General features: G+C 43.3%; 1 protein-coding gene across 5 annotated transcripts in view; it reads right to left on the reverse strand.

Annotated features, from left to right (window-relative positions):
* dido1 (death inducer-obliterator 1) overlaps positions 1-22,952 on the reverse strand; it is an 86,030-nt gene that overhangs the window by 33,275 nt on the left and 29,803 nt on the right. For 4 of the 5 annotated variants that reach the window (XM_034167236.1, XM_034167235.1, XM_034167237.1 and 1 more), the window contains exon 3: positions 1,301-2,335. In XM_034167236.1, coding sequence (XP_034023127.1) covers positions 1,301-2,190 — 890 coding nt within the window. In that variant the 5' untranslated portion in view covers positions 2,191-2,335. Of the gene's footprint in view, positions 1-1,300; positions 2,336-22,952 lie in introns of those variants that run through there. The other variant, XM_034167238.1, reaches the window with a different exon arrangement.

Genomic DNA, 22,952 nt, shown 5'->3' on the forward strand with positions numbered 1-22,952 from the left:
CATTGAAGGCTTCAGTTTTTGTGCCATTTACCAGAACTGTGGTGGACATGTCATCGTGGAAAGCCTCAGGACCTTGATGGATTTCTCTGGACAGCCCGTTTTACTCAGGACCATTCATAGAAGTGCGTGTGACACGCTGTCTAATGCCTGTGCCAACCCGGGGGACAACAAGTCATTGAAGGTGAAAATGCATCAACCACAGAGCCCAATCAAAGAACAGTCGGGTATCTAGCTCAGAAACCAACAATCGTGGCGAGAACGGGTAAATTACCCAGTAACAAGTTGCAGCATGATGTCAACTCCACAAACTCTATTACAGAGTTAGATATTAGCAAGCAAGCACTAACTGCTGACAGTGTTAACTTTAAAAAAAACAAAAAAACAAAACTGGAAACCAGCCATGTATCTGTGCAGCCCCATCCATGAATCAATGAGTTGAAAAAGAAATATCTTAAGATCTTCACTGCTGATGCACCGGCACAACAGTCACATCTTCCTAACAATTTTTTATGGTTGGTGCACCATTAACCATATACTGAGGAAAACATTCAGTTCTCAGTGATCTTGATGGACATGATACCGTTTTCTTTAATTTTGTGCAGTTCACTTCCCGGACTGCTCTGCTTGTTGATGTAGCAGTCACAGCAGCAGTAACATTAAAGTGGACATCTTGGTGGTACTGCCGAGGTGTGGTTCAATACCATCATTCATTCATGCTGTCTGTGTTGTATCAACTCCACAACCTCAAAATATCAAACACACTGATATGGGATGTCACTGCAAACTGCTGCAGCAACATCTAAATGATCACAACTGACCTCTCTTTCAATCCATATAACTATACCATCTTGTAAAGATGATACAAACCAGTATTTAATGTGACCCCACATCAGCCATTTATTTATCAACTTTTGAAAGGTTTGGCCAAAGAGCAACACACAAACACACTGTATTTGGACACAATACAAGATGTAAGAGAAGTAATTCCTTGGCACAACAAAAAGAAAACCATTTAAGAGGTCTCAGTACATTTGAAAGGAGTCACTGCCCAAACTCAAAATTTAAGTCTTACCCAATATCACTCATTTCTCAAAAATCACTTCAGTCTTGAAATGTGATAAAAACACAATGTGTATCAGGACTTCCACATCACAAGATAATACCTTTAACTGACTTGTTTAGGTAGACAAAGAGGCCCCAAACTCAGAGGTAGTCAATTTGCAATACAAACCAAAGAAAAATGTTATAATTCAATAATCTGTTGCCTAGCTCATAAAATCCCTCCAGGTCTAAAACGTACCTTTTGTTGTGCTTCTGGCGACAGATGCAGTAAAGTGCATTGGGATCATAGCCACCATCATCAGACTCAACAGACGATGAAGACGACGAGGACGTCTCAGAAGAATCATTGTCATCTTCATCATTGTCATCAAGCACGTGGGAACTTCGTGTCTTTACTGCAGCTTGGGTCACTTTAGACTTAGTTTCCCTTTTAACAGGAGTGACACTCTTGTTGACAGGAACAGCAACAGTCAGAGCTGCGGCCTTATTGGCTGCTTTCTTCTTATTGACATAAGTTCTAATTGGGCCACGCTTTGAAAGTGCCGTTGGAGACATGTCTGCACTCTCGTTATCACTGTCTTTTTCAGCCTCATCCTCTTTTTCACCTTCATCTTTTTTATCTTGCCCACCTTGCTTCTCACAGTCCTGCACTGGCTGTGTCGTATTCATGTTTCTTACATCATCAATGCTAACTGCACCTATTTCAACTTTGTCTTGATCCTGTAACTGGGACTCTTTGACAACTTTTGGTCTGCTGTCCTCTTCATTCTCAGAGCTCCCTTCATCTTTGACAGCCCCCCCTCGTCGAGTCTGTCGGCTGCTTCGAGTACTTCTCAGGGTCTGCCTTCTCGTACTACTTCTTGTTCTCCTCTCAGGTGACTCCACCTTGTCCTCTACTGGCTTTGTTTCAGGGTTGCCATCAAAGCTGGCCTCTGACGCAGTCTCTGCATCAGTAGGGGTTTGAGAAGATGGATCGCCACTCTCCAGGTTGGGAGGGGCGCTCTTTCTTGACCCTCTCTTTGCAGCTGACAGGAATTCCTCTAACTTATCAGTGCGCTTGGGCGGCCTACCACTGCGCCGTACAGGACAGCGGTTTTCTGGGTTGTCAGATTTGGCCTCCACTGGCATCTCTCTCTGTGCAACAGTGGACTGACAAAAACCCCAAGTTTTCCTAACTTCAACGTTAGGATTACAAGATTTATCAAAACTTCTTTGGTATCTCTGGCTGTCTTCTTTCAGTCTTGAAACAGTTCCTTCTGCTCAGAATCCTCTTCTGTGAACAGAGAACCAAAAAAAGTGCCATAGGCAAGAAATTACAGCACCAAATCAGCTGAGTACAACTCATCATAGTGACAGTCCTTTTATAGTCTGATCATGTACACAAACAAAAGGTTAATAAATTATAACAAAACATGCACAAAGGGGGTCAAATCCAACTTAATCTCTGCAAAAGAACAGGAGATCAGGCATTACCATGAATTATGAAATTGTCAGTACCTCAAGAAATGCTTTTACTTAAGTTGTATAGATGTTTAATCCCTGATGGCACGAGCATTCTAAGTCAATACTGGATGGGTAACTTCAGCTTCATCTCAAATGAAAACATGAAACGTAAAAACTTCCAAACTGTGAGCCATTTAATTTAGGGTGGGTGTTTAAGCAACTTTCATAAAAAAAAAAATAAAAAAAAAAGGCCAGGCGTTCTCATGCACAGACAGGGTATAGACGCAGTGGTAGTAGTTGTTTACATCTGGGCGGTCCATATGCACGTGCGCACCAGAGGGCAGAAAACCCCACTTCTGTCAAACTTGCACAAAGAGAAAGTTGCGAAAAAGCAGTCGAATGTTTCATGAAATTGCCTACATCTTGAATAATTTTGAATGAATTTATTTTGTTCTCTAGTACCTTGACTTTTTTTTTTTAACCCAGAGGACCACAATGGAAGGCAAGATTTGTGCTATCCTCAGCGATGGCGGTTTTATGTACAGATGTTAACAAAATTATGACATCACTCCTGGTGAAGAAATACCTCCGGAAGACCAAAGTGAACATTGCTGACTGGTCTGCACAAAGCTCTGACTTGACTCCTACTGAAAATCTGTGGGGTGAACTGTAGCCCATCAAATTTGGAGGAGCTTGAGAGGTTTGACAAAGAAGAATGGAATGAGACTTCTCAGAAGACATGTTTGAGACTTGAGATGCAATATATAAAAGTGAATAAAAAATTGCCTGTAAAAATCATGAAAAGTGCATACAAAAAAAAGAAGAAAAAAGAGAAGCAAAGCTGAACCGAGTCTATAAACTTTTTTCCCTACAAGAGATGAGGACGTTGACACTGTGACGAGAACGTAACAAAACTATTTATAACCCTTTATGGAAAAATACATCCATCCTACCTAATAATCTTGGCAAGCAGACTGTCAAACATTTGGAAGGACGAGTTATTTTTCCAGAGCTGTGGACATTCTGCCACCTCGGCAGTGCATGTGCCGTGTGACCCTCTGTTCAGTGGGCTCACAGCTGCACATGGACAGACAGTTACTTTGTCCCCAATCCCTTTAACATGAATGGAGATTATTTTCCATGTTATTGCAGATGTGGGTGCAGAGCCTGTTGTCTTTAGCGAACCCTGACGTTAAAGACTGCACGAGTGCCGAGTGACAGCTCCGGTCTCTCAGTGAGGCTGCATTTCTTTCTTTTTAAAAAACATGCTGTGTGAGCATGGAGCAGCTGCATTGCTACCACACGAACTGTGATTTTACCATAACAGCATCAAAATTAATGCAGTTACCATAATGAATTCAATTATTTTTGAGTTAGTTGCTTAGCCTTCTGACTGTTACTCTCAAACCGGTGAGTGTAGCAAAGACAGTGTGGACTGTGTTAGCTGCCGTCTGACTGTAGCTGCCCGGCTCTTTTCATTCTCTGTCGTGAGCCTCGAAAACTCACCATAGTCTGACAGGTGTTTGTTCTTTAAATGTCTAATTAAATTAGTTGTTTTGAAGCATTTTACTGTACTTCCCCCACGGGGATGCAAACGTTCCATCGCTCTCACAGACCATATAAATATATAGAGTGCTGCTCTCATTGGACCGACATCTCTGCTATTTTGGCATTGTGGGATAGCTTGCACCCACAGATTGAGATCGCCGAACTACATTCGCCACCCTGCTCAGCGTGGCGCTCTCATTGGAGCGACAACATACAGAATGTGTCTCTTCCCAGATAGATCTCTTTCAGTGCAGCTTCTTGTTCTGACTTTAACACAAAGTTAACACCCAAGTCTTTCATCGCCAACTGTAAATGGTCATTAAAACATTCCAATTGTATCTTTCTGAACTCTTCAGCATCAAACTCCATAGTGTCAGTGTTTACAATGTGCTTGAGCAATAACAGGTGAAGTTGCTGATAAACTTTAAGTTTACTCTTAAAACTTCGTTATAATTTTAGAGGTTAAAATTTTAGAATTAATTTAGATGAGATACTCATGTCACAGGAATATATCACAATTATCTGGGAACTACTTTTTTCACAGGAATACATCATGCAAGTCGGCCACGGACGCACACTAACACAGAATACCAAGAAACTGGAGAGTTGTTCGGCCATAACGAGAGCGTCCACTTTTAGCTTGCCATAAGCTAAGCTAGTGGCGCTCGTGAAGGTGTGGAAAGTTCCACACGGCAGACATGTTTGTTGGGGTTTGTTGCCGTGTGCATGCTTAACAATACACACAGGACCTTCCGGTTCTTCAAATCAACACGGTGCGTTACCACCACCAACTGTTTGAAAGGATTAGCTACAGGCGATCAGTTTTTGTGATCAGCAATGAAACAGTTTGATTGGTAGACACCGATTACATGCTTTTTCACGGAAATCGGTCAATAATGATTGGTGGCCAATCGATCAGAGCACCACTAGTACATAAGCATTCACAGCCTTTGCTCAATACTTTGTTGATGCACGTTTGGCAGCAATTACTGCCTCAAGTCTTTTTGAATATGATGCCACAAGCTTGGCGTACCCATCTTTGGGCAGTTTCGCCCATTCCTTTCCATCAGGCTGGATGGGGAGCGTTGGCGCACAGCCATTTTCAGATCTCTTCAGAGATGTTCAATCAGATTCAGGTTAGGGTTCTGGCTGGGCCACTCAAGGACATTCACATATACATATGTACAAAGTGATTTCTCAGTTTTTGATTTTAATAAATTTGCAAAAATTAAAAAAAAAAAAATCATGCTGTCATTATGGGGTATTGTTTGCAAAATTTTGAGGGATAACATTAATTTACTCCATTATGGAATAAGGCTGTAACATAAAATGTGGGAAAAGTAGGGATTAATATGATCACAAAAAAAAAGCTTAAACCAAAAATTACTAGGGGAGTCTGGGGGCATGCCCCCCAGAAAAGTTTGAACTGTAGAGGCTCTGAGATGCAATCTGTGGCTATTCCAGACAAATTACAAGTGCAGCACCCTCCAATAACTTTCCTTATTAAAAATCACTCAAGTAATATTCTACTTACAGTTTGTCTTATGCATTAATTAGCCTGCCTGTATCGTCAGTTCAAAATTTGCCTAATTGACTCGGGCTGTACAAAGACAGTCTGTAAAGACAAAACAATATGAGAAGATGCGCTAGCTTAATAAGCATGTTAACTTGAACTAAAAGTAACAGCTAGCAAGTCAGTTAGCATATTAAAAACCAGATGGACACTGCTAGACAAACAATGTCAGCTTATACTAACGCTGAAATTAGTAGTTCAATTTGCATATCAAAAGAACAAATTACCGATAGTAAACGAACCATTATAAACCACTTTTATCACAAACGAAGACACTCAATGTAAAAGCTAATAAGAACGTCACCAATGTCTTAATAAATATTATAATCCTGAGGACCCCTTAGCTACCCAACAAGGTGCCTGATATAAAAACTACTCAATTCAGCACTGAACGGTTCCTACAGGACAACATTGATCTAAAAAATGACCAAGGCGATTGGCAAAAAAGCAAAATCCAACAAAAAGTGGAGATTTTTCATCCCTGGAAAATTAAAGCGCTGTGAATATAACAAATTTTGCTTTATGTACTGCCTCAGAAAATATGATTTAAAAATGCAAGTATATCCTTTGTAAGAGCAATGAACTTGTAATTCTCAAAAACAGTCAACACTGGAATTGAAATATGGAAAAAAAAAAGTATTAAATCAGTGATTCATATGGGAAAAAAAAGGTCTTAAATCAGTGATTCATATTTCAAACAGGGTGTGTGCTAATGGGCCTGGTCCTTCTCAGACGTCAATGGGCCGAAGTGAAGCAGAATAAAATGCAATGAATAATTCACGATTACTGCCTGGGCTCCCGATAGCGCTTAGTTAGATAGCTTAGTTATCGGGCTAAGCTTAGCCAATAACTCAAAGAGTGAAGAGCTGGTCCACGTCACAGCTGTCCTGTTAACAGCGACCACTCGTCATCACAATCTGTCCAACTCTGTGATCACAACGGCGGCTTCTTCAACAAGACTCGCTCACATTCTGCACAGAATAACTTATTTTAGCACAACGCCATGGCACAAACTAGGGCCCTGCACGGGACTATATTCTTCTTCCCGCCTGCACATGCAATGTGTTACAGTCCCACCCGCTCCCATAATGGGTGTGTCCAGTCCCACCCGCAACCACGAAACACTTGGCGCACTATAACAGAGATACGTTGATTTTGTGTGTATTCTCATCCCGCAGGAGAAAACATCACTTAAGCTTACTAATAAAGAAATTTATGGGATTGTATGTTTCATTGAATTCCTTGGCCTGCCTGTATGTTTTTTGACGGACTGATCAGGAATAGCGTTACTATTTGGTTGTTTAAGTTCAGTTTAAAGACAGTTTCATGTGATAGTTCAGTTCAGTACAGCCTTTGCGCTGTGACACAGAAGGACACTGACTCGCTGCGGTTCACTGTGTTTCTCTCTCCTCACTCCTGTAATGTCCTCTGCTCCAGTTAAATTTTAAGCTGAAAGTAGGGTGTGGACACGCATACTTTAAACTATTCTCCTTTGACAGAGTTCTGCTGTTCCCGCAGTGTTTATTTTTAGCCATCCGCTCCCGCTCGCAGTGAGGTTCGGACCACCGCTCCCGCAAGATTTGCTTTGGGTCCTGCGGAACCCAACCCCAATGCAGCCCTCTACCACAAACCACAAACATGGCCAGTTCCATGCTTTTGGGAGAGACAACACACTTTTCTCCTGGCCACATGAAGGGAAAGCATAAATCCATGCTTAGATCCATGTTTTGAAGACCATTCTCACGCTGTGCTCAGGCTTCATTTCTGCAGTCTGTCCCAACGCACTCAAAAATAAGAAATAAAAATAAAAACCCTCTCTCCATCACCCTCAAAATATTAACTTTGGAAAATCTATCTACCTAATAAGCAACACCAGTCATGTGACAATATCCTTGCAAAATCTATATTATAACAGCCAAGTGACCTCTATGTGTATGGCTTTGACCACACAAAAACTGGGGTGAGCTGACATTTGCCATTTGGTATGCTTATGTATTTTGGGTCAGGACTGAATGCTGCGAAAACAAAGTTGATAGGACAAATATTTTTGGAAAAATTTGCTATTTTAGCTAACCAGTAAACAATGGACGTTGTGCTGCAATGCACTGTGGGAGTTCAGGTTTTTGAGGTTTAAAATGTTATTGTGATTCAATGTTAGTTTAACAGTGTTGTTAATGTTATTGATTTGTGTTTTTTGTAGTTGAATTTGTTTAGTTAGCCTCATGTTGCCATTACCATGAGTGATAGTTAAGTTTCATGCTGTCAATACCATGTGTGAAAACTGTAGTGTGTTTGATGTCTTCCATCACCGTCTCTGTTTCTGCCTGTCTAAAATTAGAAGCACCTGCTTGTGGCAGAATGCGTGAAAGACAAAACACTGTGTGCATGCACGTGTGTGTGTGTGACTTCAATCACAGAGAAACTGTGCACAGCTGCTGTTTGGTATGCTTTATGTATTTTAGATTAAGGATAAACGCTGTCAAAAATCGAACGTTGATAGGACTAGTATTTTTGGAGACACTATGGATGAAACAGTGAAAAATGTTTTAATTAAATGAATGAAAAAAAATCATTCATTCATTCAAAAATGGATGTCGCTAACTACATTTTGGACTTACACACCATTCTAGCAGGGAGTAGCAAGTCATCTTTACATATATTAAAAGCCTGAGTGCGGTGAGAGATTTTATTTAGTAAGTTCATTACATAATGTCATTGTAAATACGTTCAAAATACATGGATGACACAAGAAAGTGTCACTTACTTCCACTGTTGTCCATTTAAAAATCAAATGACAAGATGTAAAAATAAAATATGAATAATAAGTGTCTATATGATAACCTAAATTTATAAATACATTAGGACAGTAAATGAACATGAAAAAATTACACAATTAACATAAAATAAAAGGGTCGAGTTCCTCTTAAAATTGTTGAGGTTTAAGGCTCTAAAAACATTCTGGACTCGCACACCATTCCAACTCATTATACAAGATTTGCTATTACCACCCTTGAAAAATGTCAGCTACCTATTTTATAAACATTACCCAATCTAGAGCCCATGGATCCCCACAAGCAACACACTAGTAAATATTTTAACCATTTTGGCCACATATTCACCATCAAAACCCACAAAAACAAAACCCCCACTAATTTCTCATTGTCTTAAAAAAGGAAACTCTTTGCCATAGGCATTTTAAAAACTCAGTGATCACAATTACAGAGTACAACACTAACACCAGCCCGCCCCCACATGATGAAATCTGAGGAATGCCTTGGATCCACAGAGTTTTCACAGCCCTGTTCAAGACTGCAGTACAGCACAATCAACATTCACCTAACTCTTAAAGGGGCAGCACAAGTAGCACTCTGCTTACAGGTTGTCTTATAAACTAAGAACAAATTAACGATCGTTAACAGACTATCACACACCTTTATCACAAACGCAAACAGTCAAGTGAACGAGAGCATGGTGCCAACGGTTCAATATTATTATCCCGAGGGCCCCTTAGCTGCCCAACAAGGTGCCTGATGGAAAAGCACTAAATTCAGCACTGAATGCTTCCTACTGAACAACATTGATCTCAAAAATGAACCAGGCAAGTGGTAAAAAAGCAGAAGTCTGCCAAAAAGCGGAAATTTTTCCTGCTATTTGGAAGGCTTAGCACTGACCTGACAACACTGGTTTTCCCACCCATCTCAAACTCAACATTACCATGAGACAGATATGAGGCTGTTGGCAGAATGGGAAGTCACGGTTTTGACCGCCAAAGGGATTAATTTAAACCCATTTGGGTAACAATAACACAGGGAGGGCTATGGAACTGCCATTTACAAACACAGAAGCTACAGTGTGCAATGGATGGAGCTAGGAAACACTCTCAGTATGGAGGCAATCAAGCACATTCCATCCCCTCGCCCCTCACGCTATGTGCCCGTACAGTCTGCGTGAGCAGGATGAAAACATGACAAAAAGGAAAAACTGACTTATGCAGAAATTGCAACCTGACTGACAGGTTGAAAGGTTTTATCAAATGTGTACTCCCTCAGAAACAGACTTTGCGCTTAATGGAAAGAAAGCACATGTACATACGTTTTTAATACTTACCCCAGTTGTGCATCTCCACGAACCATCCCCTTATTGTAGTGGAGCGGTTTGTGTGCCGCTATGAACCTGAGAGCTGTGTTGTACAGAGCCTTTGTGCCCCTGATAGGGTCTCCCATGGCAAATTGATCTCAGGCAAGAGGCCAAACTAAGAATGGTTTACAAGACACCAAGACAGAACGAGGCAGAGGAAATGTGACCCGGCCTGGATGTAGGGCCCATCAGCAAGCACCTGGTGGCTGGACTTGCCATGAAGCACAGTCAGGCACAACCCGAAAATGCAGCGTGGGCCTTCCATCTCCACCTTGTGGGCCCACCACCCGCAGGAGAAACAGCTAGTGTCAGGTGTGCTATGCCATGGGTGACAGTGAAAATCGAGAGCCTCGACGGACCAGACCCGGGCGGCAGGGGCTAGCTCTGGGGGTGTGGACCGTCCCCTCGCTGTGGGTGAAGGAGCCGAAGCTTGTGCGGGAGATGGACTGATACCAGTTAGATCAGGTGGGCCTCACCTCCACCTCTGGCAGAGCTCTTCTACCATCCCTGTGGAGGTTGGGGCACTGAACCAGAATGGGCAATGTTCAAAGCTTCCATTGCCAAAGCTGCAGTGGGAAGCTGTGGCCTGAAGGTCTTGGGTGCCTCAAGGGGCAGCAACCCTCAAACACCGTGGTGGACACCGGTGGTCAGGGAAGCCGTCTAACTGAAGAAAGAGTCCTTCCGGGATATACTGTCTCGGGGGACACTGAAGGCAAAGCAATGGGTGTGGGAAGAGTTCGGAGCAACCATGGAGGAGGACTTTGTCGCCACAAAGGTGCTTCTGGCAGACCATGAGGCACCTCAGGAGGGGGAAAACAGGGAACCATCCAAGCTGTCTACAGTAAGGATGAGACTCTGCAGACCTCAACTGAGGATGGAAGGAACACGAGCTGGAAGCTGGAGGATTTTCATCAATTTCCCCGGTGGAAGTCACTAAGGTAGTCAAACAACTCCACAGTGGCAAGGCCCTGGGGGTTGATGAGATCTGTCCAGAAATGCTGAAGGCTCTGGGTGTGGAGTGACTGTCTTGGATGAGATGTCTCTTCAACAATGCGTTGAGGCCTGGGACAGTGCCTAAGGAGTAGCAAACTAGAGTGGTGGTCCTCATATTTACAAGAAAGGGACCAGAGAATGTGTGCCAATTACAGGGGCTTTTAAAGTGATAAGTGCATTACTTTTGATGCAGCTATGTTAAAATCACAGCATGAATTGAAGAAATGCAGCTGCTCCACTCTTACACAGCCAGTTTAAAAACAAAAAGACAGCCACCAGGGAGTATGGCGCTGTCACTGTCACAATGCACTCGTGCAGTCTTTAGCCTCGTTCTCCACTAAAGGAAAGCAACGGCAATTAAGGCAAAGTAATGCTATCCCACTCAAAAATGTTGAGGGGAAAAAAAACCTGTCAGATGACAGAAAAAATGCTTGACATAGCTTTCTGCTTCACTGGATTAAGGCTGCTTGTGTGTCAGTTTTGAAGAAGGGAGCAAATGCTAGGTCCAAAATATAATGTGCTTTTAACCTCATTAATGGCCTGCGAATAACATAAAATGACATGAAATAAAAAATTTGCATCATATTTAAACTGCCTCAAATTGTGTCTTTACAGTTGATTATAAAACATTACAAATCTTGAATTACTTTATTTTTGCTTCACATAGACCCACTGATGTCTGAGAAGCACCCATCATATGACCAAACGTCCCCTTACTTCAGGCACCGAGGGGCTATTAGACAATACCACCTTTTTGCACTACTTGATTTGTTAAATGTCACAAGTTCAGCCTGTCAGTGCTGAAGGTTACTGACATAGAAGGTAGGTGTGTGCAGACTGGAGCTGTGTCGGCTGTATTTATATATTTGTTCAACTTCCTAATAATGTTATTTATAGTTCCTTGTACTTTTTTGCAAAGGTCATGTTGAAAGGCTCTGTGGATTAAACATATGCTGCAAAACATTTAAAGAAAGATTTGTGCCAAGTGTGTTACAATGAATCATTACACCTTTTTGACACATTTTACTACAGGCAAATATCAGCCTCAAACACCTGTATATCTGCCTACAAACCTGGTAAATAACTGATATCGGTCCTTAAGAAGCCAAATCAGTCGACACCTAATAAGTTATGCTCACAGGACTTGCTAGTACAATCCCTTATACATGAATCGCCACTTGGTTCATTCAGGGCTCAACGGCGACACCTAGCATCCCAGGTGTGGCCTCTCTGCTTTTACCCCCAGTCATCATTTTATGGTCCAGATGAACATCTATCATGATATATGCAGATATTTATGGCAGAGACAGAAACCGAGAGACATTTATGGATATATATACAAAGGAAACATGATGAATGAAAAAGAAAAAAAAAAACTACAAAAAAGCAGTATTCGTTGAGTTTGCTAGTAAGGCAATGAAATATAGTCCAAATATGACCACTTTTTTGCCAGCTGCCAACAGGAGAAGATCAGACTTTCCAGTGCTGTGTATCAAGGGAGAGTGAGTTAGTGAGCGAATCGGTGAGTTACCATTTTTGAAGATGGCAACATGTATTGAACAGTAAAAAAGTAAATTCCAGTAAATTAGTAAAAAAAAAGTAGAAAGGGGGTGTTCACAATAATAGTAGTGTGGCATTCAGTCAGTGAGTTCGTCAATTTTGTGGAACAAACAGGTGTGAATCAGGTGTCCCCTATTTAAGGATGAAGCCAGCACCTGTTGAACATGCTTTTCTCTTTGAAAGCCTGAGGACAATGGGACGCTCAGACATTGTTCAGAAGAACAGCGTAGTTTGATTAAAAAGTTGATTGGAGAGGGGAAACATATACGCAGGTGCAGAAAATTATACGCTGTTCATTTACAACGATCTCCAATGCTTTAAAATGGACAAAAAAACCAGAGACGCGTGGAAGAAAATGGAAAACAACCATCAAAATGGATAGAAGAATAACCAGAATGGCAAAGGCTCACCCACTGATCAGCTCCAGGATGATTAAAGACACTCTGGAGTTACCTGTAAGTGCTGTGACAGTTAGAAGACGCCTGTGTGAAGCTAATTTCTTTGCAAGAATCTCCCGCAAAGTCCCTCTGTTAAATAAAAGACGTGCAGAAGAGGTTACAATTTGCCAAAGAACACATCAACTGGCCTAAAGAGAAATGGAGGAATATTTTGTGGACTGATGAGAGTAAAATTGTTCTTTTGGGGTCCAAGGGCCGCAGACAGTTTGTGAGACGACCCCCAAACTCTGAATTCATGCCACAGTTCACAGTGAAGACAGTGAAGCATGGTGGTGCAAGCATCATGATATGGGCATGTTTCTCCTACTATGGTGTTGGGCCTATACGAGGTCTGTTAGAAAAGTAACAGACCTTTTTATTTTTTTCAAAAACTATATGGATTTGATTCATATGTTTTTACGTCAGCCAAGCTTGAACCTTCATGCGCATGCGTGAGTTTTTCCCACGCCTGTCGGTTACGTCATTCGCCTGTGGGCAGGCTTTGAGTGAGCACTCCTCCACCCCTCTCGTCGTCGTTTCATTGCGAGGAAATGGCAGAATAATTTGGGCTTTTTTTCAGAAACTGTTAGAGACAGGCAGCAGGAAACCATTCGAAAAATTTATCTGGCGTTCGGTGAAAATTTTACGGGCTTCACAGAGAATGAGTGTTACTACAGCTTTAAGGACGGCCCACAATGGCGCACGGCGCGCCGCGCTCCGAGCAGCAGAAACCACCACATCATTTCTAAACGGATGGCTATGTGGAGCCGGGACCGTCGTGTGCAATTTCTCTGGTTATCACAAGAGCTGGACATCAGCCATTTTCCGGCAGATTTCACTTAACAAGAGATTTTGTCATGGAAAGCTGCGCAGAGGCTTCGCACGTCACGACCGATTCGCTGATGAAGCGAAACAAAGGAACACCTCCATTTCGGAGTGCCAGAGGACAAGTTGGGACGTGCCCAGCTCTAAACAATTTCTCTTATACTCACTCGACTGGTAAGCACTGAAAGCCGAGAAAGGCATGTCCCAACTTGTCCTCTGGGACTCCGAAACAGAGATGGTCCTTTGTCTCGCTTCATCAGCGAATCGGTCATGACGCGCGAAGCCTCCGCGTGGCTTTCCATGATAAAATCTCTTGTTAAAAGTGAAATCTGCCGGAAAATGGCTGATGTCCAGCTCTTGTGATAACCATAGAAATTGCACACGACAGTCCCGGCTCCACACAGCCATCCGTTTAGAAATGATGTGGTGGTTTCTGCCTCTCGATGGCGGCTCGGAGCGCGGCGCGCCGTGCGCCATTGTGGGCCGTCCTTAAAGCTGTAGCAACACTCATTCTCTGTGAAGCCCATAAAATTTTCACCGAAAGCCAGATAAATTTTTCAAATGGTTTCCAGCTGCCTGTCTCTAACAGTTTCTGAAAAAAATTCTGATGGAAAAAAAAAGCCCAAATCATTCCGCCATTTCCTCGCAATGAAACAATGACGAGAGGGGTGGAGCAGTGCTCACTCAAAGCCTGCCCACAGGCGAATGACGCAACCGACAGGCGTGGAAAAACTCACGCATGCGCACGAAGGTTCAAGCTTGGCCGACGTAAAAACATATGAATCAAATCCATATAGTTTTTGAAAAAAATAAAAAGGTCCGTTAGTTTTCTAACAGACCTTGTATATCGCATACCAGGCATCATGGATCAGTTTGGATATGTCAAAATACTTGAAGAGGTCATGTTGCCTTATGCTGAAGAGGACATACCCCTGAAATTGGTGTTTCAACAAGACAATGACCCCAAGCACACTAGTAACGTGGCAAAATCTTGGTTCCAAACCAACAAAATTAATGTTTTGGAGTGGCCTGCCCAATCCCCGGACCTAAATCCAATTGAGAACTTGTGGGGTGACAACAAAAAAAAGCCGTTTCTGAAGCAAAACCAAGAAATGTGAATGAATAGTGGAATGTTGTTAAAGAATCTTGGAGTGGAATAACAGGTGAAAGGTGCCACAAGTTGGTTGACTCCATGCCTCGCAGATGTGAAGAAATCATGAATAACTGTGGTTATACAACTAAATACTAGTATAGTGATTCACAGGATTGCTAAAAAAAAAGCAGTTTGAACATAACAGTTTTGAGTTTGTAGCATCAACAGCAGATGCTACTATTATTGTGAACACCCCCCTTTTCTACTTTTTTTTTTTTACTAATAGCCCAATTTCATAGCCTTAAGAGTGTGCATATCATGAATGCTTGGTCTTGTTGGATTTGTGACAATCTACTGAATCTACTGGTACCTTGTTTCCCATGTAACAATAAGAAATATACTCAAAACCTGGATTAATCTATATCTATCTATCTATATACAGACACGCACGCACGCACAGAGAGCTGTGTAACTGGGGATATAAAATGCAAAACATGCATGATGCACAATTTCTTCAATCACAGCCACAGAAGCCTGTAACTTCTTCTCGGTTGTCTGGGTGTCTTTCCTCACTCTTCTTGCACAGTCACTCAGTTTGAGACCTGCCTACTCCACACAGATTTACTATAGCTTGCCATACTGTTTCCATTTCTTTATAACTGTTGTAAATAAAGTTGAAGACATATTCAGTGAATTGGAAAACTGGCTTTATAAAACTGGCAATTCAACTACTGAAGGAGCTGATTACTTATGCAATCCATCATATTGGCGTTTATATTTTTAATCAATTTATATCAGGTTGTAGAGATTTACTTTCAGTTTGAGTCTAAGGAAGATAATTTTAGAAATTTTTATATTGAGAAGCCTGATTTACTTTTTGTATTTGAAATGCCATAAACAATTTAAAATGCATGAAATACCAAGGGGCTCAATACTTTTGCAAGCCACTCCACACACACACAAAAATATTAGAAACTAGGGATGCACTGATCCACATTTCACTTCCGAGGCCTGACTCAATACATTACTACATTTGTTCAGGAAATTCATTCCACAGTTCTCAGCCAGCAGGGAATCCCTTTTGCAGACTTTTCAGCAGAAAACACACACAGACAGATGTGGCTCCTGGATCAGAAATGTTGGATCGGAATTTTCCAATCCATGAATTACATTGATATCGGAACCCGATACCAATACTGGATCGACCCAAACCCATTTCAAACTAGGCATGGGCCAGTATGAGATTTGGACAGTATGATAACCGTGGACAAAAATACCATGGTTTCACAGTATTATGTATAGCTTTAAAATGTGCTCTAAGAACATTATGGCTATTTGCATATGAAGCGCGCGTGATTCAGGTGCACTAACTGATGCAATGTCTACCACTACGAGCATTATGCCACTGATAAATTTAGAGAAAATACCAAAATGATAGTCTCTCTTTTAAGGTGCGTTTACACATAACCAAGACGTGTTACGAATGTCATTTTTCTGTCATTTGTTACACAATCCTGACATTCTTAATGTGACTTAACGCATCTAAATAGGTTTCTTAATAGGGCGAGTTGGTGCATGATATTCTTGGAGCATGTTTTTGCCTGTCAAAAAATCTTCCACGAATGTCACACACCACCCTCATTTCATCTCACGTCGTAGAGGTTGCAACTGAGCGTATTGATCTGTCTTGATGAGTATTGATCCTTAATAGAATGTGACAACATTCGTAGTGGTTCCTGTGATGGTTCTTGGAGTCCAAACAGTCACGCCTTAATAAGTGACACAGAAACTGTCAGGTTTTGACACGACTTGTAACGCAGCGTCACATTTCACTGCGCGCCACGACAAGTCAGTTTTATGTCACGTCCGCACAATTAAACTCGGCTCCAAATGTCGTTCCACAGTTCCTGCTGAAGCTCCTCAGGACGCTCCTGCAGGTGTTCCACCTGCTGTTGTAACAGATGAGCACGAGAACGAGTCTGAGCCAGAGGAGCAAGAGGAGACTCACGTGCAGCCAGACATCTCTGTACCTCCTCCAGTCCGGCGGAGGAAGAAGCATGCGAACAATTAAACCCTGCTGCACCGCATTCAGTTTGATTGCAGACACCAAGTTGGCTAAAAGTCTAATTTCAGTGCTCTTCAGCGCGCTCCTGCAGGTGTTCCACCTGCTGCATGTGCCTGATGTTTGGGAAAATGCGTGAGGTGACAGCCGCATGAAGCCACACATCCGGCTGTCCTCCTCCTCCTCTCTGCGCCACTCCATGGCACAGAGCCCAAATATGCATGCAGTCACGAAGTTCTTCTGAAAAACTGGAGCGATCCGAATTCGGTTGGATGAATATGGGTGTGTGTGGAGACAACTGACCTCATTCACAACGTGACAGAACTTAACGATGCGCTGTTACGCGCAACAACGCGGAACACTATTCTTGACCGTGTGTAATGGTTCCTGATAATTCTCCAGCAACACGTGCAATTAATCGCAACGCGTGGTAACAGGTTGCAGCAGTTCCTGAGGACACCTGGCGCCTCTGCCCCAAATCATCACATTCGTGATCAGCAGGCAAGAAAGTATACTTCGTGGCATTCGTGACTTGTCGTTATGTGTAAACGCAGCATTAGACATGTAGCATCTGCCCCGTGGGAAACATGACTTACTTGCTTAGAGAGAAACTTGGCTGGAATAATGTCCAGAACTCCAGATGCTCAATACTTGGCCCAGCTTCACCAACAAAGTGCTTGGAATAGATATATTTGTACTTCTTGACAGGTTTGTGGGAGAAATTTGGCTGACCACAAGCACGACTCGAGTCCACCACTTGTACTTCTCAGTGGTTTCAAAGATGGGATAAAGTTTACTCCTTCCATGTAATCCTTTGTGGGTATCTTGAATCGCTCCGAGTCTGACACAGGCCATAGCTACGGTGCTTTGCTGCCACCGTTTTCGGTTTGAAGGGTTATTTTGTGGCAAATAAAATGAAAAAGCTGACTTGGTCTTTAGACAGGGGGAAAAGTTCAGTGCCTCCTTCAGACATGATGCAGAGATAGCTAACATTAGCTGCCTGTTTGTAAACAAGAGACAGGTGCGCCAGGGGGATGGGCGGCAGCGGCTGCCTCTGCTCGGCCTGTCAAGAATTCTCATGACCTGCTCATACCGCAGGGACGTATAACGGAAAACTGTAGTAGTTTTGATACCGTGGCTTTTTCATACAGCAGTACAGTGGTCCCTCGTAATAACGCGGTTCACCTTTCGCTGCCTCACAGTTTCGCGGATTTTTTTTGTGCAATTTTGCATGCTTTTTTTTTTTTTTTTTTTTTTACAGCGCATTGTGTTCTGCGTCCTTATCAGGCAGGCCGGTCGCGGCATCGGTCGGCATCACCGCGATTGCTTTCACTGCCTCCGATGCGCTTACTGAGTCTGCGGGTTCGGTAAACACAGCAGTGGGCCACTCGCACCGCTCTCCTGTCTGCTGTGCAAAGCTGCGCCAAATCTGGCAACAGGTCCAGAGACTACGCTTGCTGTTTTGATGTGGATGCTGACCGCAGCCGCAGAGCTCCATGGCCACCGAGAGAGGACTTGGATTCTTTGTGGGTCCCGCATCCGTACCTCAGGAGGCAGTGCGTGAAGGGAGAGTTCTGCGTGTGTCTGTTTATAATCTTCTCGCCCAGAAGAAAAAAAAGAGTGTTTACACAAGAGAAAAGTGAGAAAATGTTAATGCCTGTTTGAGAAAAGTGTATAAAGTGTGTAGTGAGGGGTTTTACAGCCTTAAAACATCTATAATAATTGCAAAAAACAGCGCTGACTACTTTGCGGATTTTGCTTATCGCGGGTTATTTTTAGAACGTAACTCCCGCGATAAACAAGGGACCACTGTATACCGTGAAACCGGTTATCGGCCCATGTCTATTACAAACACTAAGATATTTCTTAGTATTTCCCCAATAATTGCTCAAAGTAGAGATAAATGATTCAAGATATTGTACCAACATTTACTGGCTGTAATCATTAAAGTACATTTTAATCAACTCATACTTCATGAATACTAAAATAATAGTTGTAAAAAATTTAGGACAGATAAATCTGCCATTGCACACATAAAAATAGTGGAGCAGGCACTGCAGCTCAACTGGATGATACAAGACATCACAGTTCCCAATAAAAAACTTGGCATGGTCAATCTCCAAAGCTCATATCAAGGTAAAAAAAAAAAAAAAAAAATCTTGAAAAATACTTTGGAAATGTTTGGAGCTACCTACTAGCTATGAAATTTCATTTCAAATTTCAGCTCAGTAACTTTAAAAACAGCTGGCCAATGGCTCCAGGTGGCATTTTCAATATGGCTGCCATGGCAGCCACATTTAGAAATATGACAATGCCTCGAACAAATATTGGTGTCCTCATTGATAGGAATATGCATACCAAGTTTCAGCTTCTCTGGTTCAGTGTTTTCAGAGAAGATGATGTTTAAACACACCAACGACGATGGACAGACAACCCACGGTAAAAAGCCCACTGGACCTTTGGTCCAGGTGTGCTAAAAATGGCAATTATTACAAACATTTTGTTATCAAACCCTGATGACAAAGAAATCTAATTGAGGTCTGGAACCATATTTTATACTTTAAACATTGGGGTGGCCCCAAAATGTCTTCTCTCAATTTTAACCCTGCATTTTGACCAACCACCAGTTAAAGTCAACAGTTAAAAAAAATTAGCTAAATTATGATATTTAGGGGTTGCACAAGACAATAGAAAAAAATCATCCGTTTCACACAATTAGCGGTGGAAAAGTGAATTGTTGAGCAAAAAGGCTATTGATGATGGTGGAGCGAATCATTTCTTATCGATTTTCGAATACCCATCCCTACATATTAGCATAAAATGTTTTGTACGAGAAGTGAAAACTTACCATTTTAATAGTAAATGTTATTACACAACAATCTTATACGAATGTGTATTTCTACAAGTCAGTTCAAATGGCCGAATGGTGTCCAAATAAAAGTTTGGCCCACATTCTGGAAGTGTCGAGGTGCATTTGAGGATGTCAGACAGGATTCTGACATGGATTCAGACAGGTGGGCAAATTCCTGTGGCCGCCCTGAATGTTTTGCACATATGCAAAACAGTGAAGGTGCAGTCAAGGTGGAAAAATATCAAACAGCAGTCGGTGTGCAGTCTGACTGCAATCTAAATATTCACACGGCATGAAAACAGCATTTGAAGCTTTCTGATCACGTTCTGGGGCAGTTTAAAATGATGTGCCATTTCAGATACTGACTGAATGTCCCAACTGTGCCTGAACGCACCACGAGCGCAGCTCGAGTGGTGCTGGAATACATTTCCTACACCCTCAATCGGACCTCACTTGTACAGCAATGTAAGTGCATTTGTCATATTCTCACTGCATTTTGACAGTTGTCTGGGTAATCCGAATGTGTTCCATCTACATTTGTATCGCCTTTGGGGGCTTAATGCGCACAGCATGTGCACAAATCAGTCGGGGCAGGTCGGAGAACAGTCTGAATAGTCCAGTGGCAGTCTGCCGCAATACCTGTTCCCTCCCTGATGTGGCACGAATTGTTTGTTTTTTTGACATTCCGCCCAATTCGGCTTGGCTCGTGCTCATTCGTACTAAGTGTGATCGTCTTCTATGGATCAAACTCTGTGCATATGTGAATTCCTCATTTTCCTTCGATGTCTCAGGTGGTGTCTGTAAGACTGACTGGCAGACTGAGAACTGTGAAGAATGCATTTGTATTCATTGTCACAACATTACAGCTGTTTAAATTATTCAATGGGAATAGTGTCTCAAGAGAATATTGCTTATTAAAGAAATATATGGTATTATTTGTAGAAAAGAAGTAAAATTTTCATGAATATGTACCAGAGACAAGCAATGTAATAAACCGACATGGCTTTGCCATTTAAGTGAAAATCCTCGAGAATTCATGGGGATTGTGCAACCTCTAAATTATCTTCAATTTACCTGAAATTTTAACCCCATTCATTTTGTCTTTATGGTCTATGTTTGTGTGTCGCTTTGCCTCTCTTGTAGTTGATGTGACCACAGGATTTATTTCTGTGAACACAAACAGCTAAAGCCTCGGTTCCCCCAAATAATAAAGCCATGAATAACGAGCCACGTACGGATTTTTAAGAAATTTCAGTGATTATTCAAAAAATGATCCACATATAAATCTATCACGTATCTGCTACTGAGAAGCCTCTATGTGTCTCTAGGTACCTCGCATGTGCCAGGTATCAGCCACGACTGACCTGTCATTTGAGCCCCGTCCAGCCTCGAATGGCTCGTGTCGTCGAATATGATCCACGTCAAGCCGCATATGATCCATGTTGCACGACATTGGTGCAGGTTTAAGCATGGGGTTTGGTCCAACTCTGCACTCCTCCCATACATGGTCCCTTCAAAGTTGGGTTTTCCATTCACAGCATATATTCAAGATGTTGTAATTTTTTAAACCCATCCATCCATCCATTTTCTTCCGCTTTATCAAGCAAAGCTGCCCAGACCTCCCGATCCACACACACCTCCCCCAGCATCTCCGGAGGAACCCCAAGGCGTTCCCAAGCCAGCCGAGAGATGTAGTCCCTCCAGCGTGTCATGGGTCTTCCCCGGGGCCTCCTCCCAATGAGACGTGCCTGGAACACCTCTCCAGCGAGGTGTCCAGGGAGCATCCGGAAAAGATGCCCAAGCCACCTCAACTGACTCCTTTCGACGTGGAGGAGCAGCGGCTCGACTCTGAGCTCCTCCCGAGTGACCGAGCTCCTCACCCTATCTCTAAGGGAGCGCCCAGCCAACCTGCGGAGGAAACTCATCTCGGCCGCTTGTACTCGCGATCTCGTTCTTTCAGTCATGAGCCGAATCTCATGACCATAGGTGAGGATCGGAACATAGATCGATCGGTAAATCGAGAGCTCTGCCCCCCTACTCAGCTCTCTCTTCACCACGACGGTCCAATACAGCGACCGCATCACTGCAGATGCTGCACCGATCCGTCTATCGATCTCACGCTCCATCTGTCCCTCACTAGTGAACAAGACCACGAGATACTTAAACTCCTCCACTTGAGGCAAGGACACTCCAAAGCACCTTTTTCCGGTCGAGAACCATGGCCTCGGATTTGGAGGTGCTGATTTTCATCCCGGACGCTTCACACTCGGCTGCAAACCGCCCAGTGCACACTGAAGGTCCTGCTTTGACGAAGCCAACAGAACCACATTGTCCGCAAACAGCAGAGATGAGATTCTGTGGTTCCCAAACCAGACCCCCTCTACACCCTGGCTGAGCCTAGAAATTCTGTCCATAAAAATAATGAACAGAACCAGTGACAAAGGGCAGCCCTGGCGGAGGCCAACGTGCACTGGAAACAGGTTTGACTTACTACCGGCAATGCGAATCAAGCTCCTGCTGCGGTCACACAGGGACCGGATAGCCCTTAGCAAAGGACCCCGTACTCCGGGAGCACCCCCCGCAGGGTGCCCCGAGGGACACGGTCGAGCGCCTTCTCCAGATCCACAAAACACATGTGGACTGGTTGGGCGAACTCCCATGAACCCCCGAGCACCCAATGGAGCGTGTAGAGCTGGTCCAGTGTGCCGCGACCAGAACGAAAACCACATTGCTCTTCCTGAATCCGAGGTTCGACCATCGGTCGAATTCTCATCTCCAGTACTCTGGAATAGACCTTACCGGGGAGGCTGAGGAGTGTGATCCCCCTTCTTAAACAGAGGGACCACCACCCTGGTCTGCCAATCCAGAGGCACTGTCCACGATCACCACGCGATGTTGCAGAGGTGTGTCAGCCAAGACAGTCCCACAACATCTAGAGACTTAAGGTCCTCAGGACGGATTTCATCCACCCCAGGAGCCTTGCCACCGAGGAGTTTTCTAACCACCTCGGTGACTTCGGCCTGGGTGATGGATGAGTCCGCCTCTGAGTCCCCAGTCTCTGCTTCCTCTTCAAAAGACGTGACGATGGGATTGAGGAGATCCTCGAAGTATTCCTTCCACCGCCCGAAAACATCCCTAGTCAGGGTCAACAGCTCCCCACCCACACCGTAAACAGTGCTGGTGGAGAGCTGCTTCCGCCTCCTGAGGTGTCGGACGGTTTGCCAGAATCACTTCGAGGCTGACCGATAGTCCTCCTCCATGGCCTCCCCGAACTCCTCCCAGACCCGAGTTTTTGTCTCTGCGACCGCACGGGCTGCAGCACACTTGGCCTGCCGGTACCTGTAAGCTGCCTCCAAGGTCCCACCTAC

The sequence above is a fragment of the Thalassophryne amazonica genome, chromosome 3 (genome assembly GCF_902500255.1).
Source record: "Thalassophryne amazonica chromosome 3, fThaAma1.1, whole genome shotgun sequence".
Taxonomy (NCBI): domain Eukaryota; kingdom Metazoa; phylum Chordata; class Actinopteri; order Batrachoidiformes; family Batrachoididae; genus Thalassophryne; species Thalassophryne amazonica.